At 42.3% G+C, this 17,282-nt stretch overlaps 4 protein-coding genes across 4 annotated transcripts; 1 reads left to right on the forward strand and 3 right to left on the reverse strand.

Moving 5' to 3' along the window:
* Window positions 1-268: 268 nt before the first annotated feature.
* Window positions 269-1,417, reverse strand: npy2r (neuropeptide Y receptor Y2; the record flags this gene model as incomplete). Its single annotated transcript, XM_079758956.1, has 1 exon — window positions 269-1,417. The coding sequence occupies one exon, from the start codon at window positions 1,415-1,417 to the stop codon at window positions 269-271; it is 1,149 nt and encodes a 382-aa protein (XP_079615082.1).
* A 5,660-nt stretch (window positions 1,418-7,077) lies between these two features.
* LOC307091981 (lecithin retinol acyltransferase) lies at window positions 7,078-8,631 on the reverse strand (the record flags this gene model as incomplete). Its single annotated transcript, XM_079758835.1, has 2 exons — window positions 7,078-7,233; window positions 8,143-8,631. 2 exons carry the CDS (start codon window positions 8,629-8,631, stop codon window positions 7,078-7,080), a joined length of 645 nt encoding a protein of 214 aa, XP_079614961.1.
* A 977-nt stretch (window positions 8,632-9,608) lies between these two features.
* On the reverse strand, window positions 9,609-10,721 carry lrata (lecithin retinol acyltransferase a; the record flags this gene model as incomplete). The annotated part of the gene is made up of 2 exons (XM_079758994.1): window positions 9,609-9,761; window positions 10,191-10,721. 2 exons carry the CDS (start codon window positions 10,719-10,721, stop codon window positions 9,609-9,611), a joined length of 684 nt encoding a protein of 227 aa, XP_079615120.1.
* A 3,096-nt stretch (window positions 10,722-13,817) lies between these two features.
* Window positions 13,818-16,831, forward strand: fgg (fibrinogen gamma chain; the record flags this gene model as incomplete). The annotated part of the gene is made up of 9 exons (XM_079730628.1): window positions 13,818-13,871; window positions 13,975-14,025; window positions 14,105-14,291; window positions 14,446-14,530; window positions 14,646-14,776; window positions 15,299-15,432; window positions 15,771-15,955; window positions 16,069-16,346; window positions 16,659-16,831. 9 exons carry the CDS (start codon window positions 13,818-13,820, stop codon window positions 16,829-16,831), a joined length of 1,278 nt encoding a protein of 425 aa, XP_079586754.1.
* Between the last annotated feature and the right edge of the window lie 451 nt (window positions 16,832-17,282).

The following is a 17,282-nucleotide window of genomic DNA, read 5'->3' on the forward strand; positions in this document are numbered from 1 at the left end:
AACCCCGCCCTACCATAAGTGTACTGTCAGCAGTTAAAACGCGAGGCAGATTTAGCATATCTGCTAAATCTGTGAACTATCTAGTGAACATGCACATTTGCATGTTCACTCAAAGGGGTAAGGTGTCCCAATTCTTGTTTGGATAGAGGGGTAGGACCAAGTGGTAGGCCTCAATGCCCCTCAAAAATTGGCCCACATTTGCCATCTCTACCTACTGTGACACTTATATTCAGCCTTTTCCACTGACTGAAAATGTAGGCAGGTAACTTCACACATTTGTAGCTTTGAAATCTGAGAAAACGGCGACTTCCCTTCGAATGGGCCTGCTCGTGACGGTACTCGCCCTGCTGTAGTTAAAGTCACATTTACACACCCTGCGGAAAGCGTTGCGGTAGCTGTTGTTCATCCACCCGTACAGGATCGGGTTGACACAGGTGGAGCACATGGCCACGATATGAAACACAGTGAAAAGCAGTTTGAAGTCTTTCAGATCCAGAACACTGCTGTCGATGTCAATGGCCAACTGGACTGCGTGGAATGGCAACCAAGTCACGGCGAATACCACCACCACGGTCACCAGCATCTTCGTCGTCTTCCTCCGCCGTCTGTGGCGGTCGTTGCGACCTCCTGGGCTGTTGCTGTGCTTCTTCAACATGCTCCAGATGCGCAGGTAGGCGAAGGAGTTGACCGCCAGGGGGAGCCCGTACTGAACCAGCAGCATGCAGATGCTGTACATCGTTCCGTCCATGCTGCTCCCGGGCCACTGCTCGGCGCACACCTCGATGCTCGCGCCGGGCGAGAGGTCCAGCGTGCCGTACTCCCGGAAGATGGCGAGCGGGCTGGCGAGCAGGGCACTAACGGCCCACGTGGCGACGATAACCAGGGCGCACATGTCCTTGGACATCTTGGTCTCCAGGTGGCACACGATGCTCCTGTGGCGGTCGAGGGCGATGATGTTGAAGGTGATGGTGGACACGTGCACGGCCATGCCCTGCGCGCACGGCAGCACGAAGCACAACACGCGGCCGAACTTCCACTCGCCGTAGAGGGTGTGAACGAGCGTGAATGGGAGGCACAGCGTGTTCATGAACAAGTCGGACACGGCCAGGTTGACGATGAAGAAGTTGGTGACGGTCCGTAACGTTTTGAACTTGTAGACCACGTATATCACCAGCGCGTTGCCCACCACTCCGAACAATATGATGGTGCTGTAGGCGAGGATGAGGACCACCTGCACCCCGACCAGCTGGGTGCTGTCCCCCACTCCCGCCAGGTGGCGGTCGTCCAGGGCAAGCGGAGTTCTTGCCGAAGAACATTGGTCGCAGGACTCTACGGCGTATTCAGGAGCTTCGATGTGTGTCACATTGTGTGGAGCGACAGATTCCATCGCCATCTGTAGACGTCCCGAGTCATTCATTATTAGGAAGGCGGGCCAGTTGGATGATTATAGAAGTAGGACATCGCTGGGGAAACATATGGAAATGAATATGATGTCAATCATTTCCTCTGGAAAAGCATAAGAAGACATCAATAAACCACGTAATGGACTGTAACAATAATAATAATAAACGTTAATAAACCACATGCAACTCTGGAAGTTAGCTAGGGAGAAGACGATTATGGGGATGAAAGCCACAAGGCCCTCGTGATTATGGACGATAGTGATGAGGTTAGAGCGGCAACAATTAGGCCTACATCACAATTTATGACACTGGGATAAATAAGTGGATAAAAGGTTCATGCAAAAGCCAATAGACCTAGATAGTCCTTAATTTTAGTCTTTTAAATAGTATTTTACTTTTGTTCATAGCTCAATCAAGAGAATAACGTTATTAATCATGGGTCTGATTGTTCAAAAAGGTTTTGTGGCGGTAGCGTAGCCTACTGGTTCTGGCAAAAGGATATTCTATCTATAGTAATATAGTATAATAATGGGCCAAACTGCAACTACCTGATTTACTTTAAAAAGGCACCGAATAAAGTGCCTGATACGGCTGAGAAACACAATTTGATCAAATCGAAGTAGGTCACATCAATGATGTGTAAATTAGTTAAATAGCGAGAACTCACCTTGATATGTCAAAGAAAAAAACGAAAAAAACGGAAAAGAATCACGGCTAATTATCCCCTTTTTAAAATGTTCCTTCCACTTGCATCTTCTCGCATCCGCGATTTCAAATGACGTTAACAATGAAAAGTAGATCAAGACTCGCAAAGGAAAGATAAACGAGTGGGAAAAACGCACCTCGGTGAAAGACTCCAATCAACGAGTCGGGAAATTCGGAGGGTCTGAGGCGCTCTGACTGATGGAGACGAGCGGGTGCGTCTGTGCCTGCGAGTGTAAGTGCGTGCGACCTGTCCTGTGAGTGGTGTGTGTGTGTGTGTGTGTGTGTGTGTGCACCCTTCTGTGAGTGGTAGTATGCGTGTGTGCATGTGCGTGTAAATGTCGTAGCACTTTTGTTGAGGTTATTGTTCAAATTAATTAACAAAGATTGTAGGCTACTTTAATTTACTCTGCTTGTTGTGGTAGCTTTGCTATGGGGCAAATCCGTATTCCCTGAGAGAGTAAAGTAATTACAGTCACAACGAGAGTCTATCGAACAATATAGAAGCATATCGTTGATCCATATCCAATTGTTTATCCTACTATGCCACTAATTGGTCTCATAATTAGATTGCCACCAAGGCATCACGTGTGTCTTTGGTAATCGAGTTACCCAGTCCACTGGCCTCTCTCACTCTCTCTTTTTTGTTTGTTATCTGAAGGCCCACTTTTCTTTGATGAAAGCGGGCAGATGGTAAAACAACAACCAGGGGCCCCCTGAATGAATCAACAAGATCAAATTCCCGGGTATGTTCCCCAGAGGTAATGCACTGAACAAGCGGTGGCTGCTGACCTTGAGCGGATGTTAAAGTAAATTGTGTAGTGAGAAGCTTCTTGTCACTCTAAATCTGTTCCCACCAGCACACCAGCACACTAAAGCCAAATATAGTCTGAAGAGTGGGATGTGAATATCCCCTTGCTGCTGGTGGTGGAGGGACAGCCAGTATGGCCTGTACAGCAGATGCTGGTCGCATCCCATAATAACAAACTCCTCCTCTAGCCATATGAACATTCTTTAAATTGTCCTTATAGAGTCTTTGGAAGGATGGATTTCTAGCCATACCTGTTGTTCAATACATGTGTTGTGTTGTATACATTGTGCAAACAGGATGCCCATGCATATTGGACTGATGATAGATATGGTGGTTTGGTGTGGAATTTATATTGTATGTATGATATCCTAAAATTTTTAACAGGTTTGCCATATTAAGATCAATCGGCAACACACAAATTTGAGACAATTTGATTATATTGGTTTTGTTTGGTTTTCACTCTTTGCTCTTTTCTTTGTCATCATTTTGTTGTATTGCTGTTTTCTACTGTGTCATTTACCAGTATTTCTCTGCTATTGTGTTAAAATAACTAAAAAGCATCCTGGAACCGGGCCTGAGCATCCCAATCACAATCTGAAACTCTGAAAAAACTTAGTTGACGAAACTGGATTGTGACTCCATTTTGCAACCGAATATTGGGAAAAATATTTTTTTAGCCCAGAGAATTAACAGGGTGTCATTAATTAGCCTAGTAACTAGACCACGCCCCTTTTCTAATAGCCACACCCTCATGTACTCAGGAATGAGGAAATAAAAGGGGGATCATTGGATTGATGTTGGTTTGGTAGGAAAAATCATGGTAATGATATAGAGCATGATTTTGAAGTGAATTCAGTGGAACACAAGGCAAAAGTTTCCCTCAGGTTAGTAGTGTTGCTGTTATGTTCTGCAAACCTCTATGATTGACTCATTGAATCTCTGGATAGCTGAAGGCAAAATGTATTCAGTCTTCAAGTGGATTTCAGGTATTTAGTTGTTTGGATTGCTGCTTTATGAATGTCACACTGCAGATCCGTCAACCATATTGGATATGCTCAGTTTTCTCTCTTCCTTTTTCATCCTTTTTCTGTGCTGCTATTTTCTACTGAATCATTAACCTGTATATCTCTACTATAGTGTTGCATTTATTCAATACTATTATTTTGAGCATACTATGTGATCATAATATCCTAAGCGGCTTCATCTGTACAAACCAACCGTTATAGGTTTGAAGGCACTCTCAATGTACAGCCCTAAAAAAAAAAAATACGACGATAAGAGAAATATGTGTGATAAGTTGAAAGATTAAGATACTATTAAGCGTTTTATAGCTTATCCCCAGAGTAAACACGAAACTTGGGAAAGCAGGATTTAGTTACTATGCAACAAATAGCTGGAATAAACTCTCTGAGGATTTAAGACTCGCCCCAACTCTGACCACTTTTAAACAAGACTGAAGACTTTTATGTTTGCTTTAGCTTTCTGCTAAATCTTAAATACATTGCACAAAAATAAGTCATTTTTAACTTTTATTTTCTATTTTTACCAGAGAGATACATGATCTGAGAAAGGATAAGGGTTTGAGACCCAAGTTCTGTCTGGGTTAGAGTCCTAGAATCCTGGTTGGAGTCCCAGAATCTGGGTGGGAGTCACAGAGAAAGGCCCAGAGAAAGAACCAAGTTCCTTTAGGTCGGGTTGGAAAGAATGTTGATCTGATCTTAAGCACATTGCACTTTCTAAAATACTTTTTAACTATACTATTTTTTAACTTATCTATTTTACAATTAGATAAGTTAATTGTAAAATAGATAAGATCACTCTTAGATCATGATCACTCTTAGCCAATAGGATTGGCTGAGTGATCATCTTAACAGATCATAGACCCCCGCAACAAGCCCTCCTACACAGACCCTCGCAACGTATTGAGATTTTGCTCTGCACTCAGTATTCAGAATTATCCCACAACCTAAAACGTAGGCACTGTCTTCCCTCAGAACTCTGTCTGCGTGTCTCAGTTCACAGATCGGAAGAGATGGCTCATTTTCATCACTTCGCTCACGTCAAATTCTCAAGACATTTTGTGTTGTGTCTCTGGAAAGAAAACACACACATACACACACAAAAAAACTAACAGTATGTGCATTAAAATAATGATGAAGCACTTTCCATTGTTTAATGCCTGCACTGGCTTTTCAGTAGAGGCTTGTAATCCGTTTAACTTTGTATTTCCACACACACACACACATACTTTCCCTGAGCCACTGCTAATGGCCTGGGGCGGTCTGCTACCTCCACGCCTCTACATACATCTTAATTACACCCCATGGATGCCCTGCCCTGCTCACCACCTGGCGTTGAGAAGATCTGCCAGACAGCAGCTGTCCTGTTTATTATTCTAAACTCCTCGCAGTCCAGTAGGGACATCAGCACATTGGTTGGTGATTTGGCTGTTCACTTTCTGTTCAATGGAAATATAATTGTGTGTGTGTGTGTGTGGGGGGGGGGGGGGGGGGGGGGGGGGGCTACTGTTGATGATGTTGCAACATGAAGCAGATTTGACTTGGAGGGAATATGGAGATAATCTTCCCGTCAGTCGGTTCTTGGAAGTTGGAATGTCAGAAAGTTGGAACAGCTCACGATTTCATTGTCGTTCACACAGGGATAAACAGAAGGCTAGCATGAACACAGGGAAGCCAGTCTGTGAGCCAATACACAACAGTAATACAAATGTACTTATTTCTAGAAGTATGTTGTGTTATTTCTTTCATACACCATACCTGTGTTTCTAGGTAAAATCATCAACACACATTTCCATTGGTATATCAGTAAGGGTCAGCAATGCATGGTCTTAATTTTAATCAGCCTAATGCATCAATACACTGTGTCCATCTTATAATTTGAATGTGAAGGGAAGATCAGTATCAACTCAGATTGTATTTGACACGTGCCAGTATGTATGTATGTGTGTACCACATGTGGAGATGTGTTATTGGCAATGTAATCAAGTCCCCTAAATTTAGACAACATTCAATTATTTCCTGCATCCTCACTTATCCAATAATCAGGTTTTTTAAATCCCTTGGCACTATCTCTATATCTTTATCAGAGCGAAATGTCCTCTCAGTCACAGACAGGCACCAAAATGTACTTAGAATTAGTACATTTTAGTTGAGTTACTATTTAATCAAACTCAAGAGTAAACAAAACCTGGAACAGTTTGCTTGTTTGGTCTGAATCAGCTGGGGGCGGGGGGGCGGTCATGTAATGGTGTAATGTTCCCGGTCATCTAGTGCCAAACAGTGGTTGACAACAAGCTCATAGCTACATCTGCATTGTTGAATGCTTTTCTAATTATGGTTCTGAATGGCTTCTTCCCCTAGAAAACATTTGTTAAGAGCTGTGAACACTGCTGATTTAATCATATACCCATGGTATTCAAGTGGAGACTCACAAAAATATGATAAGGTGCCCTTTGGACTTAAAGTTTTACTTAGAGGGAAGAACACCACATAATTTAGTGAGATTGTGTTTGGCTTTGTTTTGTAACAGGAAAAAGTAGCGACACAGGTAGAAAAAAAATATTTTTAATGATTAGCAATCAATATTGGTCGCTAACATCACAAACAATGGGACATATCAAAAGTCTAAGGTCAGTGCACTTTGTTCTAGACAACTTCAAAAAAATTGAATTTGTTTGAAATCTAACTAATGTGTTATCAACTGTGATTCAATGCTGAATTAACATATGAATATTGTTTTTGCATACACCATTACAATGTATGGCCCTACTTCTGTACGGAATATTTGTTTCTACAGCTCTATTGAATCATTTACTTTTAAAGTCGTAGAGTTGAATTGAGCTATTCATTTCTACACTTTTGTTTCAGCACTCAGTTTGTGATCATGTAACAGTGGGGATGAGTGGCATGTGAACATTACCATCACCAAACCAAACAGCTCCAGTCATTTGAGTTTGTGGTTAGAGCGTTCCTCTTCCAATGGTATTACCAGCTCAAACCAATGCATGTGTTTCACTAGAGCCATGACTCGGAGTTGGACAACGGTTTAGTGAAGTGAGTTTAAAGAGACCTGTGACCTCACTATCTCATTCCCGGTGCCGTTGTTGAGACTGAGATTCATGTTCATTCCCTGCAGTGGCCACTAGGAGGTCATCCAGAGGATGAAGGAAACGAGCAGGAAGGTGACGCTGGTTAGCGACGTAGCGGAGCCCAGATACAGCATGGCCCCTACACCAAAGAGAGCCGTGAGGTAGGCACTGGTCCTGCTACACACCGTCTTCCTGACCGCTGTGCAAAACTACGGGAAAGTTTCAAGGAGTTGGAGTTAGTCAAGGAAAATCGCATTGCAAAAATATGTTGGATTTAATTGCAGCTATGATATCCCCATAGTTTTGGAATAAAAATGGTGGGCCTTTATCATCCATATTTTAGGCAAACGACACTAGATGGGGCTGTTTGCCTTCATGACATTTGGCCCTTTGCCTTTACCAAAATCTTGAATATCAGAAGCTTGTTGCGGTGGATGCCTGGACTCTCCTTATGGTTAACCGACCAGCACCCAATCATCTATTTAATATGTTTTGCCTGTATGTATTTATGTATGTCAATTATGGCACCCACTGCCTTCATGACCATCCCTGGAAGGAGGGATCCCCAACTCTGTGTTCCTCCTCAAGATGTATTCCTTGCCAATGAAGGGAGTTTTTTCTTGCCCTTTTGGGAGCTTGGGTCAGGGGGGTGTCATACATATTTGGCCTGTTATGCCCTTTGAGTCTGTAATTGTTATTAAGGGCTATACAAATAAAATTGAATTGAAGCTTTATATAATATACTAGTATCATTGTTTGGGTTGATTATCAAGTAAAATGATAGTATATACATGTTTTACACAATTTTCATAGAGCAACAAAACTTTCACAAAAAGCAGAGTAAATCAGCTGTGCACTTGTGCACGTTGTTCCAGACCTTATTGGTCAACGCTAATCCTTGGAAATAGCTGAGAGCATTAGTACCACACAATGAGTTCCTGTGTGGCTGGAAGTCTTTAACCCTGACCCTACCATCCGCATTCGGACCTCCTCCAGGTCAAAGATCAGCACATACATTCAATACAAGGTTTACGAGTTTACGGGTCCAGAAGAAGCAGTTCTCTCGCCGCCAACACTCACTCTGCTAAAGGCATATAAAAGCAGTTGTTCACTGGTACCTGGTAGGTCTGGTAGCTGATAACCAGGCCGTACCGGCAGTACATGACGTAGTGCTCACAGTTGTACCACAGCAGGCTGTAGCTGATGGAGCCCAGGAGCATCTCCGCCCTGCGGGCCACCACCTCTGCCTCCAGTGCCGGATGGTTACACACGGTGTCCATGTGGTTGACCAGGACCTCTGAGCCGTAGGCGAAGTCCGCCACAGAGTCCACCCTGACGCTGGCCACCTTGGCCACGACCCCCAGGATCAGCCGTAGGTTGGTCACCATCTCGGCGATGGCCGCTTTGTTCTGGGAAAACACGGGGAGGATGTCCGGGATGAGGTGGGCAACCCGGTTGTCACCCAAGTAAATCCCAAAGTGGGTGAATAGCGTCCTGGGGACCTCCAACAGGTCCCCCCGCGTGTACAGGGACAGGTCGTCCTTGGAGACACGTTCCTGGACTGTAGAAGCGGTGAAAAAGAGGTTGAATAGCTGCAAGGGGAACATGGTGGTGCTCGTGGTGGTTCTGCTGCTGTTTGGTGACCACACCTGGACAATATATTGATGGGGTGATTGGGAGGAGCTAGTGTGATTCCAAGGATTAGATATTGGTCAACCTTTTCAGTGTGATTTTCTTTTTACAGAAATAAAGGAGCTTTCTCCAATCCTGAGGGTGTTTGTTCGATGTCAAAACTCTGAGCCCTGTGTTGCCAGTGTATTAGGGTCGCTGCATGGTTCCAGTTTAGCATTTGCAATTTCATCATATAAATCCCTTGCAAAAAGGTAATGTGGTTTTATGTAGCCTAATTGAAAAACAATAGGCGAAAAGTACAACTCAACTACTTTAATATGTTTACTTTTTTCCTTAAACATTTGTTCAAGGAGCATAGTCTAACAAATTTAAAAAGACCTACCGGATGGGCGGATTTTGACTGGCCACATATAATATAATATAAACATATCAGTATTTGATATTTATTGTATTGTTTTTTTTATGGGTAGCCTATGGAAAGAAACCTGTGGTTGAAGCGGTGTTTGACACAAAGCACACAAATAAAAATATGTGATTTATTATTAACAACTGTACAACATTGGCTTGTAGGCAAACAATGATCATTTTCTAATACCCAACAGTATGTGTTTACTATACAATCATTCATCAAGGTCCAATTTTCCCAGACTGCATCAGATAATGGTAGGCCAATATAATAACTTCAAGCATCTTAGAAAAATGGAAAAAAATTGTATGTAAAACATCCTTCAATTAAGAGTAGAATGAATTCACATTCAATGATAGTCAACTTTAATCATTAGGTGAATTTTAGCTATTTTCTAAAATGGCTGAAGGACAAGGAAATGTTATTGGACAATCAGAAAACGATACATTTCACAAGGCGTCAGGAGATGAATAGCAATTACAATTTTGTACTTTTCAATTGAATTTTCTTTGCATAATGTTCACTCTTATTATTAACTAGGATTATTTAGCTAGCCATCCATAGAGTAAAGGGGATTATAACGGTTGGTAATGTAGTTGAAGGTAACAAGCCGTAGCAGACAATGGAGGTTATTCCAATAAGAATTGCGGCGATGATGCTCCTCTGGTCTCTGATGACAGATTTTAACCACTCGCAGAACTGCAAAAAAAGAAAGGAAAAGTTTATTTATGCATCGTTACGCAGTCAAAGAACCAACAACTCATTCACAATCCCGACTCGCACTTTCCCTTGAGCGCGCGCGCACACAGACACACACGCGCGCGCACACACACAAACACACACATAAATGTTCCAATGACCCATCTAATGAGATTCACGAATATTCCACCCACGGGCAACAACAGCTTAAAGTTTAATAATAACCAATAACCATCTATATTAAATCTCAACCATGAAACTTGTGCAACACGATAATGCAAATGTTTGCAATAACCTCGTACGTCTGCACCGCTGGCATTTACAGCGATCCAGATCAGATCGACATCTTTGATTATGCGCTGAATAATTCGAATGAAAAAAGTAGCCTGCCTATTTAAAAGTCAGAAAGAATGCTAATCATTGCTATACCTTGTCTGTCTGTAGGCTTACTGCAGATCCATATCTGCAGTATGTTGCAACGTGTTCACAGTTATTCCACAGCAAACTGTATGGGATGGCACCGATGAGTTGCTCAGCCCTCTTGGCCACTTCTTCATTGAGAAGTGCTCGGGCGCTCATCCTTGAATCCATTAGGTTAACCAATATCTCAGAGCCATATGCAAAGTCCTGTAACGAGTCCACGCGTACCGTTGCGCATCTAAACATGCAACCCATAATAAGCCTCTGGTTTGTTATGACGGTGTCGATCAGCCTTGCGTCATCTGTCAGGGCGGGGAGGATGTCAGGGATGAGATGGGCGACCCTGTCGTCGCCTAAATAGATTCCAAAGTGCGTAAACAAAGTTCTGGGAACCTCGAGAAGGTCTCCTCGGTTAAAGCGCTGCGAGTGGCTTGGTTTTACGCGCCCTCGTTGCTCGATATCCGACCATTTGGATTCGAAAAAGTTCAGATTGGACAGAATGGTTAGCTTCACCACCAGAAATGTGAATAAATTAAGCATGGTGAAGGATTTGCGGAGTCGTATTCTAAATGATCTGGTTGCTAGTGTTTTTTTATCCTGCAGCAGGGCGAGGGGGAGACGTGAACATGAAGGAAACCCTAAACCACTGATAGGCCATTCCCCAAGCCGCTCCTGGGCCTTCCCTACACGTGCGCTTTTTTTTCTTCTGCACCAGGAACGTTTTCTTTCTTTAAGCTTAGCACGGAATTTTGGTATTCTAAAATGCCAATTAATCAGATTAAAACAAACAGCCGTGCAATTTGACCCACATTGAATACACGTGCCAGATAAACATCAAGTGGGATGATTTACCCATGGCAACATGAAGTTATTTTATGGTTCTGGTTGAACATTGGGGACATATAGTCTACTTTTGCTACAGGGTGCATTGAAGTGAATTTGAAGGGAAACTATTGATCCGTTTGTTCTTCTACTCATGACCATTATTCGCCACAAGGAATATGAATGAAAAAAAGGAAAAATAGCCATTGAAGGTTATGTTTTATTCATTTCAGCCCAAACCCGATGGATATGATGAAGAAGGCTGCTCTTTCAGTTTTCTTTTAAGAACAATTCATCCATTAATTAGTGATTAAATTGTGATAATTATTATATTATTATTATTGTTACAATTTATTATATCACAATAACTGGCAACGTTTAGATTAAATATCCTTGCTTATGACATTCTAGTTTAAGGCCAGATGTATTGGATAGCTTGAATATCAATAGTGGAACATGCTCTTATAAACCTTTCAATGGCCTATATCAATGTGTTTAAAGTTAAGAATCCATGTAACCACAGAGCAAAAAACCTAAATTCTAATCACTTACTGTAAATACCCATTACCTATTCAGAAATTGGTGTATTGAAAAATCAAGAAAGTTTCAGCAAAATATTTTAGATTTTTGCACGTTAGCATACAGTTTAAAGAGAAAATATGAAATAGAAAACAACACAACCAGCAGAGACCGTACACAAAAGCAGTTTGTCAAAACACACATTCGGGCCCACGCATGCAAACAGCCTTCATGTGGGTCTCATGTGTTTATGTTAGACATCAGAGTGTAGTCTGCAGAGTGAGATATGGTTCGGCAAATATTTAGGTCAGGAAAGCTAGTCATGACAGATCGGTAAGTATCCAAAGCCACATAATTCAATCCAGATATTTTATTGAACAGAATATTCATGAGGGAATTCAACCCGGTTATCCAGCACAGTTTCTAAAGCAACTTTTTCTTTCTTACTCACAAACAGTGAGTTGCTATAACAAATGCTTAAAGGACAGTATAGCTTTAATATCAACATTTTAAAAACAGGTCACTTAAAACCATTGTTCGTTAATGTTGTTGGGAAAGGGGGCGAACAATCCGCCCGTGTTCAGATGAGGAGACTTATTGCCCTGACCAAAGTTGACCAAAAACTGAACAGAAACTTTTCATGATTTGGAAAGATAAATTGTCCACCTTTATGTTCATCAATGTATTTGTAGATTTTGTTTTTTTTAAGTGGTCCTTAAAAGCCTTTAGTGAAATATTTACTTCTTGCTTGGATACAGGGAAGGTTGAGAGTTCAGGGAGGGATTTCTGGCAAGATTCCAACGTTCCTGAACCAACTCCTAACCAGATTGGTGTGTGTGTGTGTGTGTGTGCGTGTGTTTAAAGCTATTAGTGTGAATGATCATCATTGTTTCAGTGCTTGTTTTGATTATAGATGTAAGGCTCATTCCAGACAACAAAAAAGTACATACAGTACATTGAGATGAAACTACAATACTACAAGGACATGAAAAAAACGATTTTGAATGTATCTGTTAACCCGTCTGAAGTTGAGTACTTTGAAAACAATACAAGGTTTCTGTTGAAAAACACCTTTCTCCGTATAACACTCCCTATTTGTAACTGCCAAGACCTAGTCTAGGGGAGGAGTGGCTCCCTCTCTGCCTCCCTTTGGAAGAGAGAAACGGACACTTTCCATCTGGTGCTCATTCATAGAGACGTTGGTTCAAACAAAGTTCAAACCTTTTTAGGTTCAGGGGCCGACCAGTCCCTTCCTGGGTTAGCAAGAACTTTGGTCTTGTGGCTGTATCCCCTCTTTAAACTGTGTAGGCCCACAGTAGTCAATGTTAGATTTATGGTTCAATGTCGGCAGCCCAGGGGTTCAGTATTCCATCTCGTGTTTCTTCACTGTTTCATTTACATGAGTAGAACCTGTAGAACAGCATACATTCACTCACACCATATCGATTGGAGTGTCAATCCAGTGATACATTTATGTTCAATAACTGTAGGTTGGGACACAATACTGCAATTAAATTCAAATTACATTTGAATTAAAATGCTGGACTGTGATAGCCTGACATTGAGCCATAATTGCAAGATGCTTCTGAACGCAATAAGATGGACCTACAACCAATCAGATCAAAGAAAAGTGTGACACATCAGCAGCAGCAATCTCGGTTGGTTATGACAATTCTTCAACGGAACTCCCATAGGGCTTTCCTCTGTAAAGTCATCGTGTTAACCCGCCCTATATAGATAAACAGTTGTGATTGGTCCGACCAGGGCCAGGTCTTCTAGAAATCTGTCTGAACGGGAGGAGGACCAGATGCATATGCCAGAACAAATAAAACATGAGCTTGCAGATTTGTCTGGCTCCCCAGCTAGCATTGTTGGATATGAAGTTGATTACAAGTAAAAAGTAATCATCTAATTTCAAACTATTTTTAACATGTTTTATCACACACACTATTGTACCCTTCCCTCAGTTGCCAATGATATATCTGGCGAAAGATTGCATGGTACAGAATGATACATAGAAATAGTACAAATTAGTCACCTCAGTCACATTTACACAATTCACAACAACATTTGGCCTATTTTCAACACTGGATTATGGTCCTAATTAGGAAATCTGACAACAGACAGCAAGGTGAATCATCAGCATGCCAGGAAATCTGAGTCAGGTCATGTGTGGGATGTTTACCTATGAAGACCTTAGCACCCTGAGTCCCTTTCCAGATCAATATATAGCAGCAGAGTCTGTTCTGCGCTTCATTCCCCGAAAAAGGACAAGGAGACGAGGGACAAAGCAAAATGAATTTGCTAATATTCGGAGCACTGACTGTGTTTCTCCCCATCGCATCAGCAGTAAGTTTCTAAGCTTGACCAGAATTATTTTCTTTTTTTATGTCAAATACCAACATAGAGAAATTTCAACCTTATACAATGTATTCACTTTTATCTTTTGTAGCAGAGAGGGGACAGCTCCACATATCTACAATGTCAACCAGATGTAGAGTTTGTAAGTATCCTGCTGGAATTAAATCACTGAAAACATTCACCAACTCACTGCTTTAAAATTTAAAATGTTCTGTTTTTAGGGAAAGTACTGCCCGACTACCTGTGGAGTGGCGGACTACCTGTTTAGTTACACCCCTAATATATATGACAGTTTAGATGATATGCTGGCTAAACTGGAAAGCATAGGTAATCTGACACGGGGAGCCGAGGAGAAAGTTGTCATCATTAGAGGCTCTGCAACGTTGGGGCATAAGTCCTCAGAACCAGGTAAAAATGAGATGAGGTCAAAGGCCTGGTTATATCTAGGGAATGGATTCTAAAGATATTGAGACATTGGTTTTTATAAGCTTGAAATGCACATTTGTGAGAACATCCAGATTCTTCTACTGAAGGACGTTGTTCGTTTTTGTTTTATCCACAGATCTGAACTACAAAAAATCCTCCAGCATGATGGACGACATCATTCGTTTTGAGAAGACCATCATCACTCAGGAGCAGCAGATATTGTGAGCTGACAAATCAAGCTAATGAATATCCATTCAGGTCAAAAAAATCAACTATTGAAATGAAATCACAAACTATCCCATCGCTGACCTCTACTCTTTTTTCCCGTTTTGGCAGTGAACTCCAGAATTCTATTTTAGCAAATGACCGGCAAATGCAAGAACTCAAGCAGCTCACCCGTCGGCTGGAGGCCACATGCAGTGTGCCATGCAAGGACACGGTGGAGATCCAGCCAATCACTGGAACAGGTGACATAACCCGGGGCCCCCAGGTCCTTCCCACCACATCTGAAGCTGTGTCACAATCATGCTCATGTCCTCGTTGCGTTGTTTAGCTAGCACCTCATCAATATTTGGCCTCAAATACGATGAGTAAACAGTGAGATGCATTCCACTCGCCCACTACAAAACCTTGTACTTTGTTTCCATGAAATCCTGTGTATCTAAGTAACATGGCCAGCGGTTTACTCAGGGTTAAATGTCTATACTAGGAATCCCACTTAAAATTGCCTGATTGTAAGATGTTCTTGTTCAGTTGGCCTTGCAACATATATTAAGACATCAAGGAGACTCGTAGCGACGTGACTGCATGGTATGAACTCCGTTCTTTTTTATACCCCCCTGCCCTCGTTGCCTAGGTTACATGTATACAGAACGTTCCGACGTATTACCGTATTACCTCTAATACTACAGTTCTGTCGTTTAACGGATGATAATAATCAAACATGAATTTATTAACATAACAGTCATTATGGATTTGTCGTCACTCAGACTGCCAGGATGTTGCCAACAATGGAGCCAGCGTCAGTGGTCTGTACTATGTGAAGCCGGTGAAGGCCACAGATCAGTTCCTGGTCTACTGTGAGATCGACACCTTTGGTCGGGGCTTCACTGTGATTCAGAGGGTGGGTTTCATCTCCCTCTTTATTGGACAGTACCAATTGTGCATATCAAACCATGATGCGAGAGTAATGTTGATGGAACATTTGATGGAACAGAAGAGCCAACATGTTTACCTTTATGCAAGTTATTGTCAACTGCTTGAGTGTCCTGCTTAACTCTTCAGGCCATTGAAACTGGAGCACAAAGAAACCTTCATCAGCACATCAATTTTTCTTTACTCCACAAAGGAAATACTGAGCATTTTACTGAAATGATGAATAAAATGACATAGTGGATTATAATAAAGTGATGAGTAGATTACAGAAAATGTCCAACTAACACTATGCTCTAATGTTCTCAGAGAAAGAATGGACTGGTGGACTTCAACCGAAACTGGATCCCGTACAAGGAGGGCTTTGGATACTTTTCCCCAGACGACAGCACAGAGTTCTGGCTTGGCTTGGAGAAGATGCACCTTTTGACCACCAGTGTTACCATCCCATATGTCTTGAGAATAGAGATGGTTGACTGGCTGGGCAACAAAAAGTATGTCATAGTCAAAGTTACCTAAAAATCCTTCAAAGTCCATCCATGGTTATCATGGTAGCATGGCGCAGGGACTAAACTACCAGCAGCTCAACTTGAATCTTTCTCGCCAGGCATGCCGACTACGCCATGTTCCGAGTTGGTACAGAGCAGGATAAGTACCGTCTGACCTACGGCTACTACCTAGGCGGCGAGGCAGGAGACGCCTTCGATGGCTTTGACTTCGGGGATGACGCGAGTGACAAGGCCTACACCATTCACAACGGCATGCAGTTCAGCACCCCCGACAACGACAACGACAAGTACGACGGCAACTGTGCCCTCCAGGATGCTTCCGGATGGTGGATGAACAGATGCCACGCCGGCCACCTCAACGGCAAATACTATCAGGGTAAGGACATGGGAGCTACCCCTACCCTCAGCCGATTGTGAGGAACCATGACAGTTTTCCCTCCCTTCCACATGTCAATGAATCACTGTATTGGGCATTTAAGAATGAATTAATATGACGTTAGAATTCGCCACCTCATCAATTACATCAATTGCCCCCTCCCCCCCAGCTTTCAAAATGCAAACAATTGCTAATACTTCACATATTATAAGCATGCGTGTGTGTGTGTGTGTGTGTGTGTGTGTGTGTGTGTGTGTGATCGTGTGTTTCCTGTTTTTTTTTAACCCTGTTGTGTTCCTCCCCTTGATTTAGGCGGAAGGTACTCGGAGAAGGATGCCGGTGCCTTCGACAACGGCATCATCTGGGTGACGTGGCACGACCGCTGGTACTCAATGAAGGAGACAACCATGAAGATCATCCCCATCAGCAGGCTTAGTACAGACGGACAACATGGGAATGGGGTCAAGCAGTTTGGAGGGCTCTAGGATCCCCTCGTCCCCACTTTGAAAAAACGCTAATCTGGGAGGTACAATAAATGCATTCCATCTTTGGAGTTTTTCACCAGCACCTGAAAGTGAAAATTACATAATTATTGAAAAAACTGCATACTCACCACCATACCTAAACACAAATCAACACAACACAGTCTCTCAGTCCCGCCCCGTTGTTCTGTTTATTGTCATTAAACACACAAAAAAATATATAAAATGTGTTATGTCTTGTGTGCTTTACTGGGTGCCTGAAGGATGCGTTGGTGATGATAACTTTAGGCCACCAAGGGTTTCATTATGTAAATGCTTATTGGCACTTGATTATATAAATATCTTTATTGTATCGACAGCGATATATTGTTGTTTCTCTTACCTCTGACAAATTTACTCATTGTAAGTCGCTTTGAATAAAGGCGTCTGCTAAATGCCCTGAATCTAAATGTAG

Source organism: Pollachius pollachius (genome assembly GCF_949987615.1).
Source record: "Pollachius pollachius genome assembly, chromosome: 2".
NCBI lineage: Eukaryota > Metazoa > Chordata > Actinopteri > Gadiformes > Gadidae > Pollachius > Pollachius pollachius.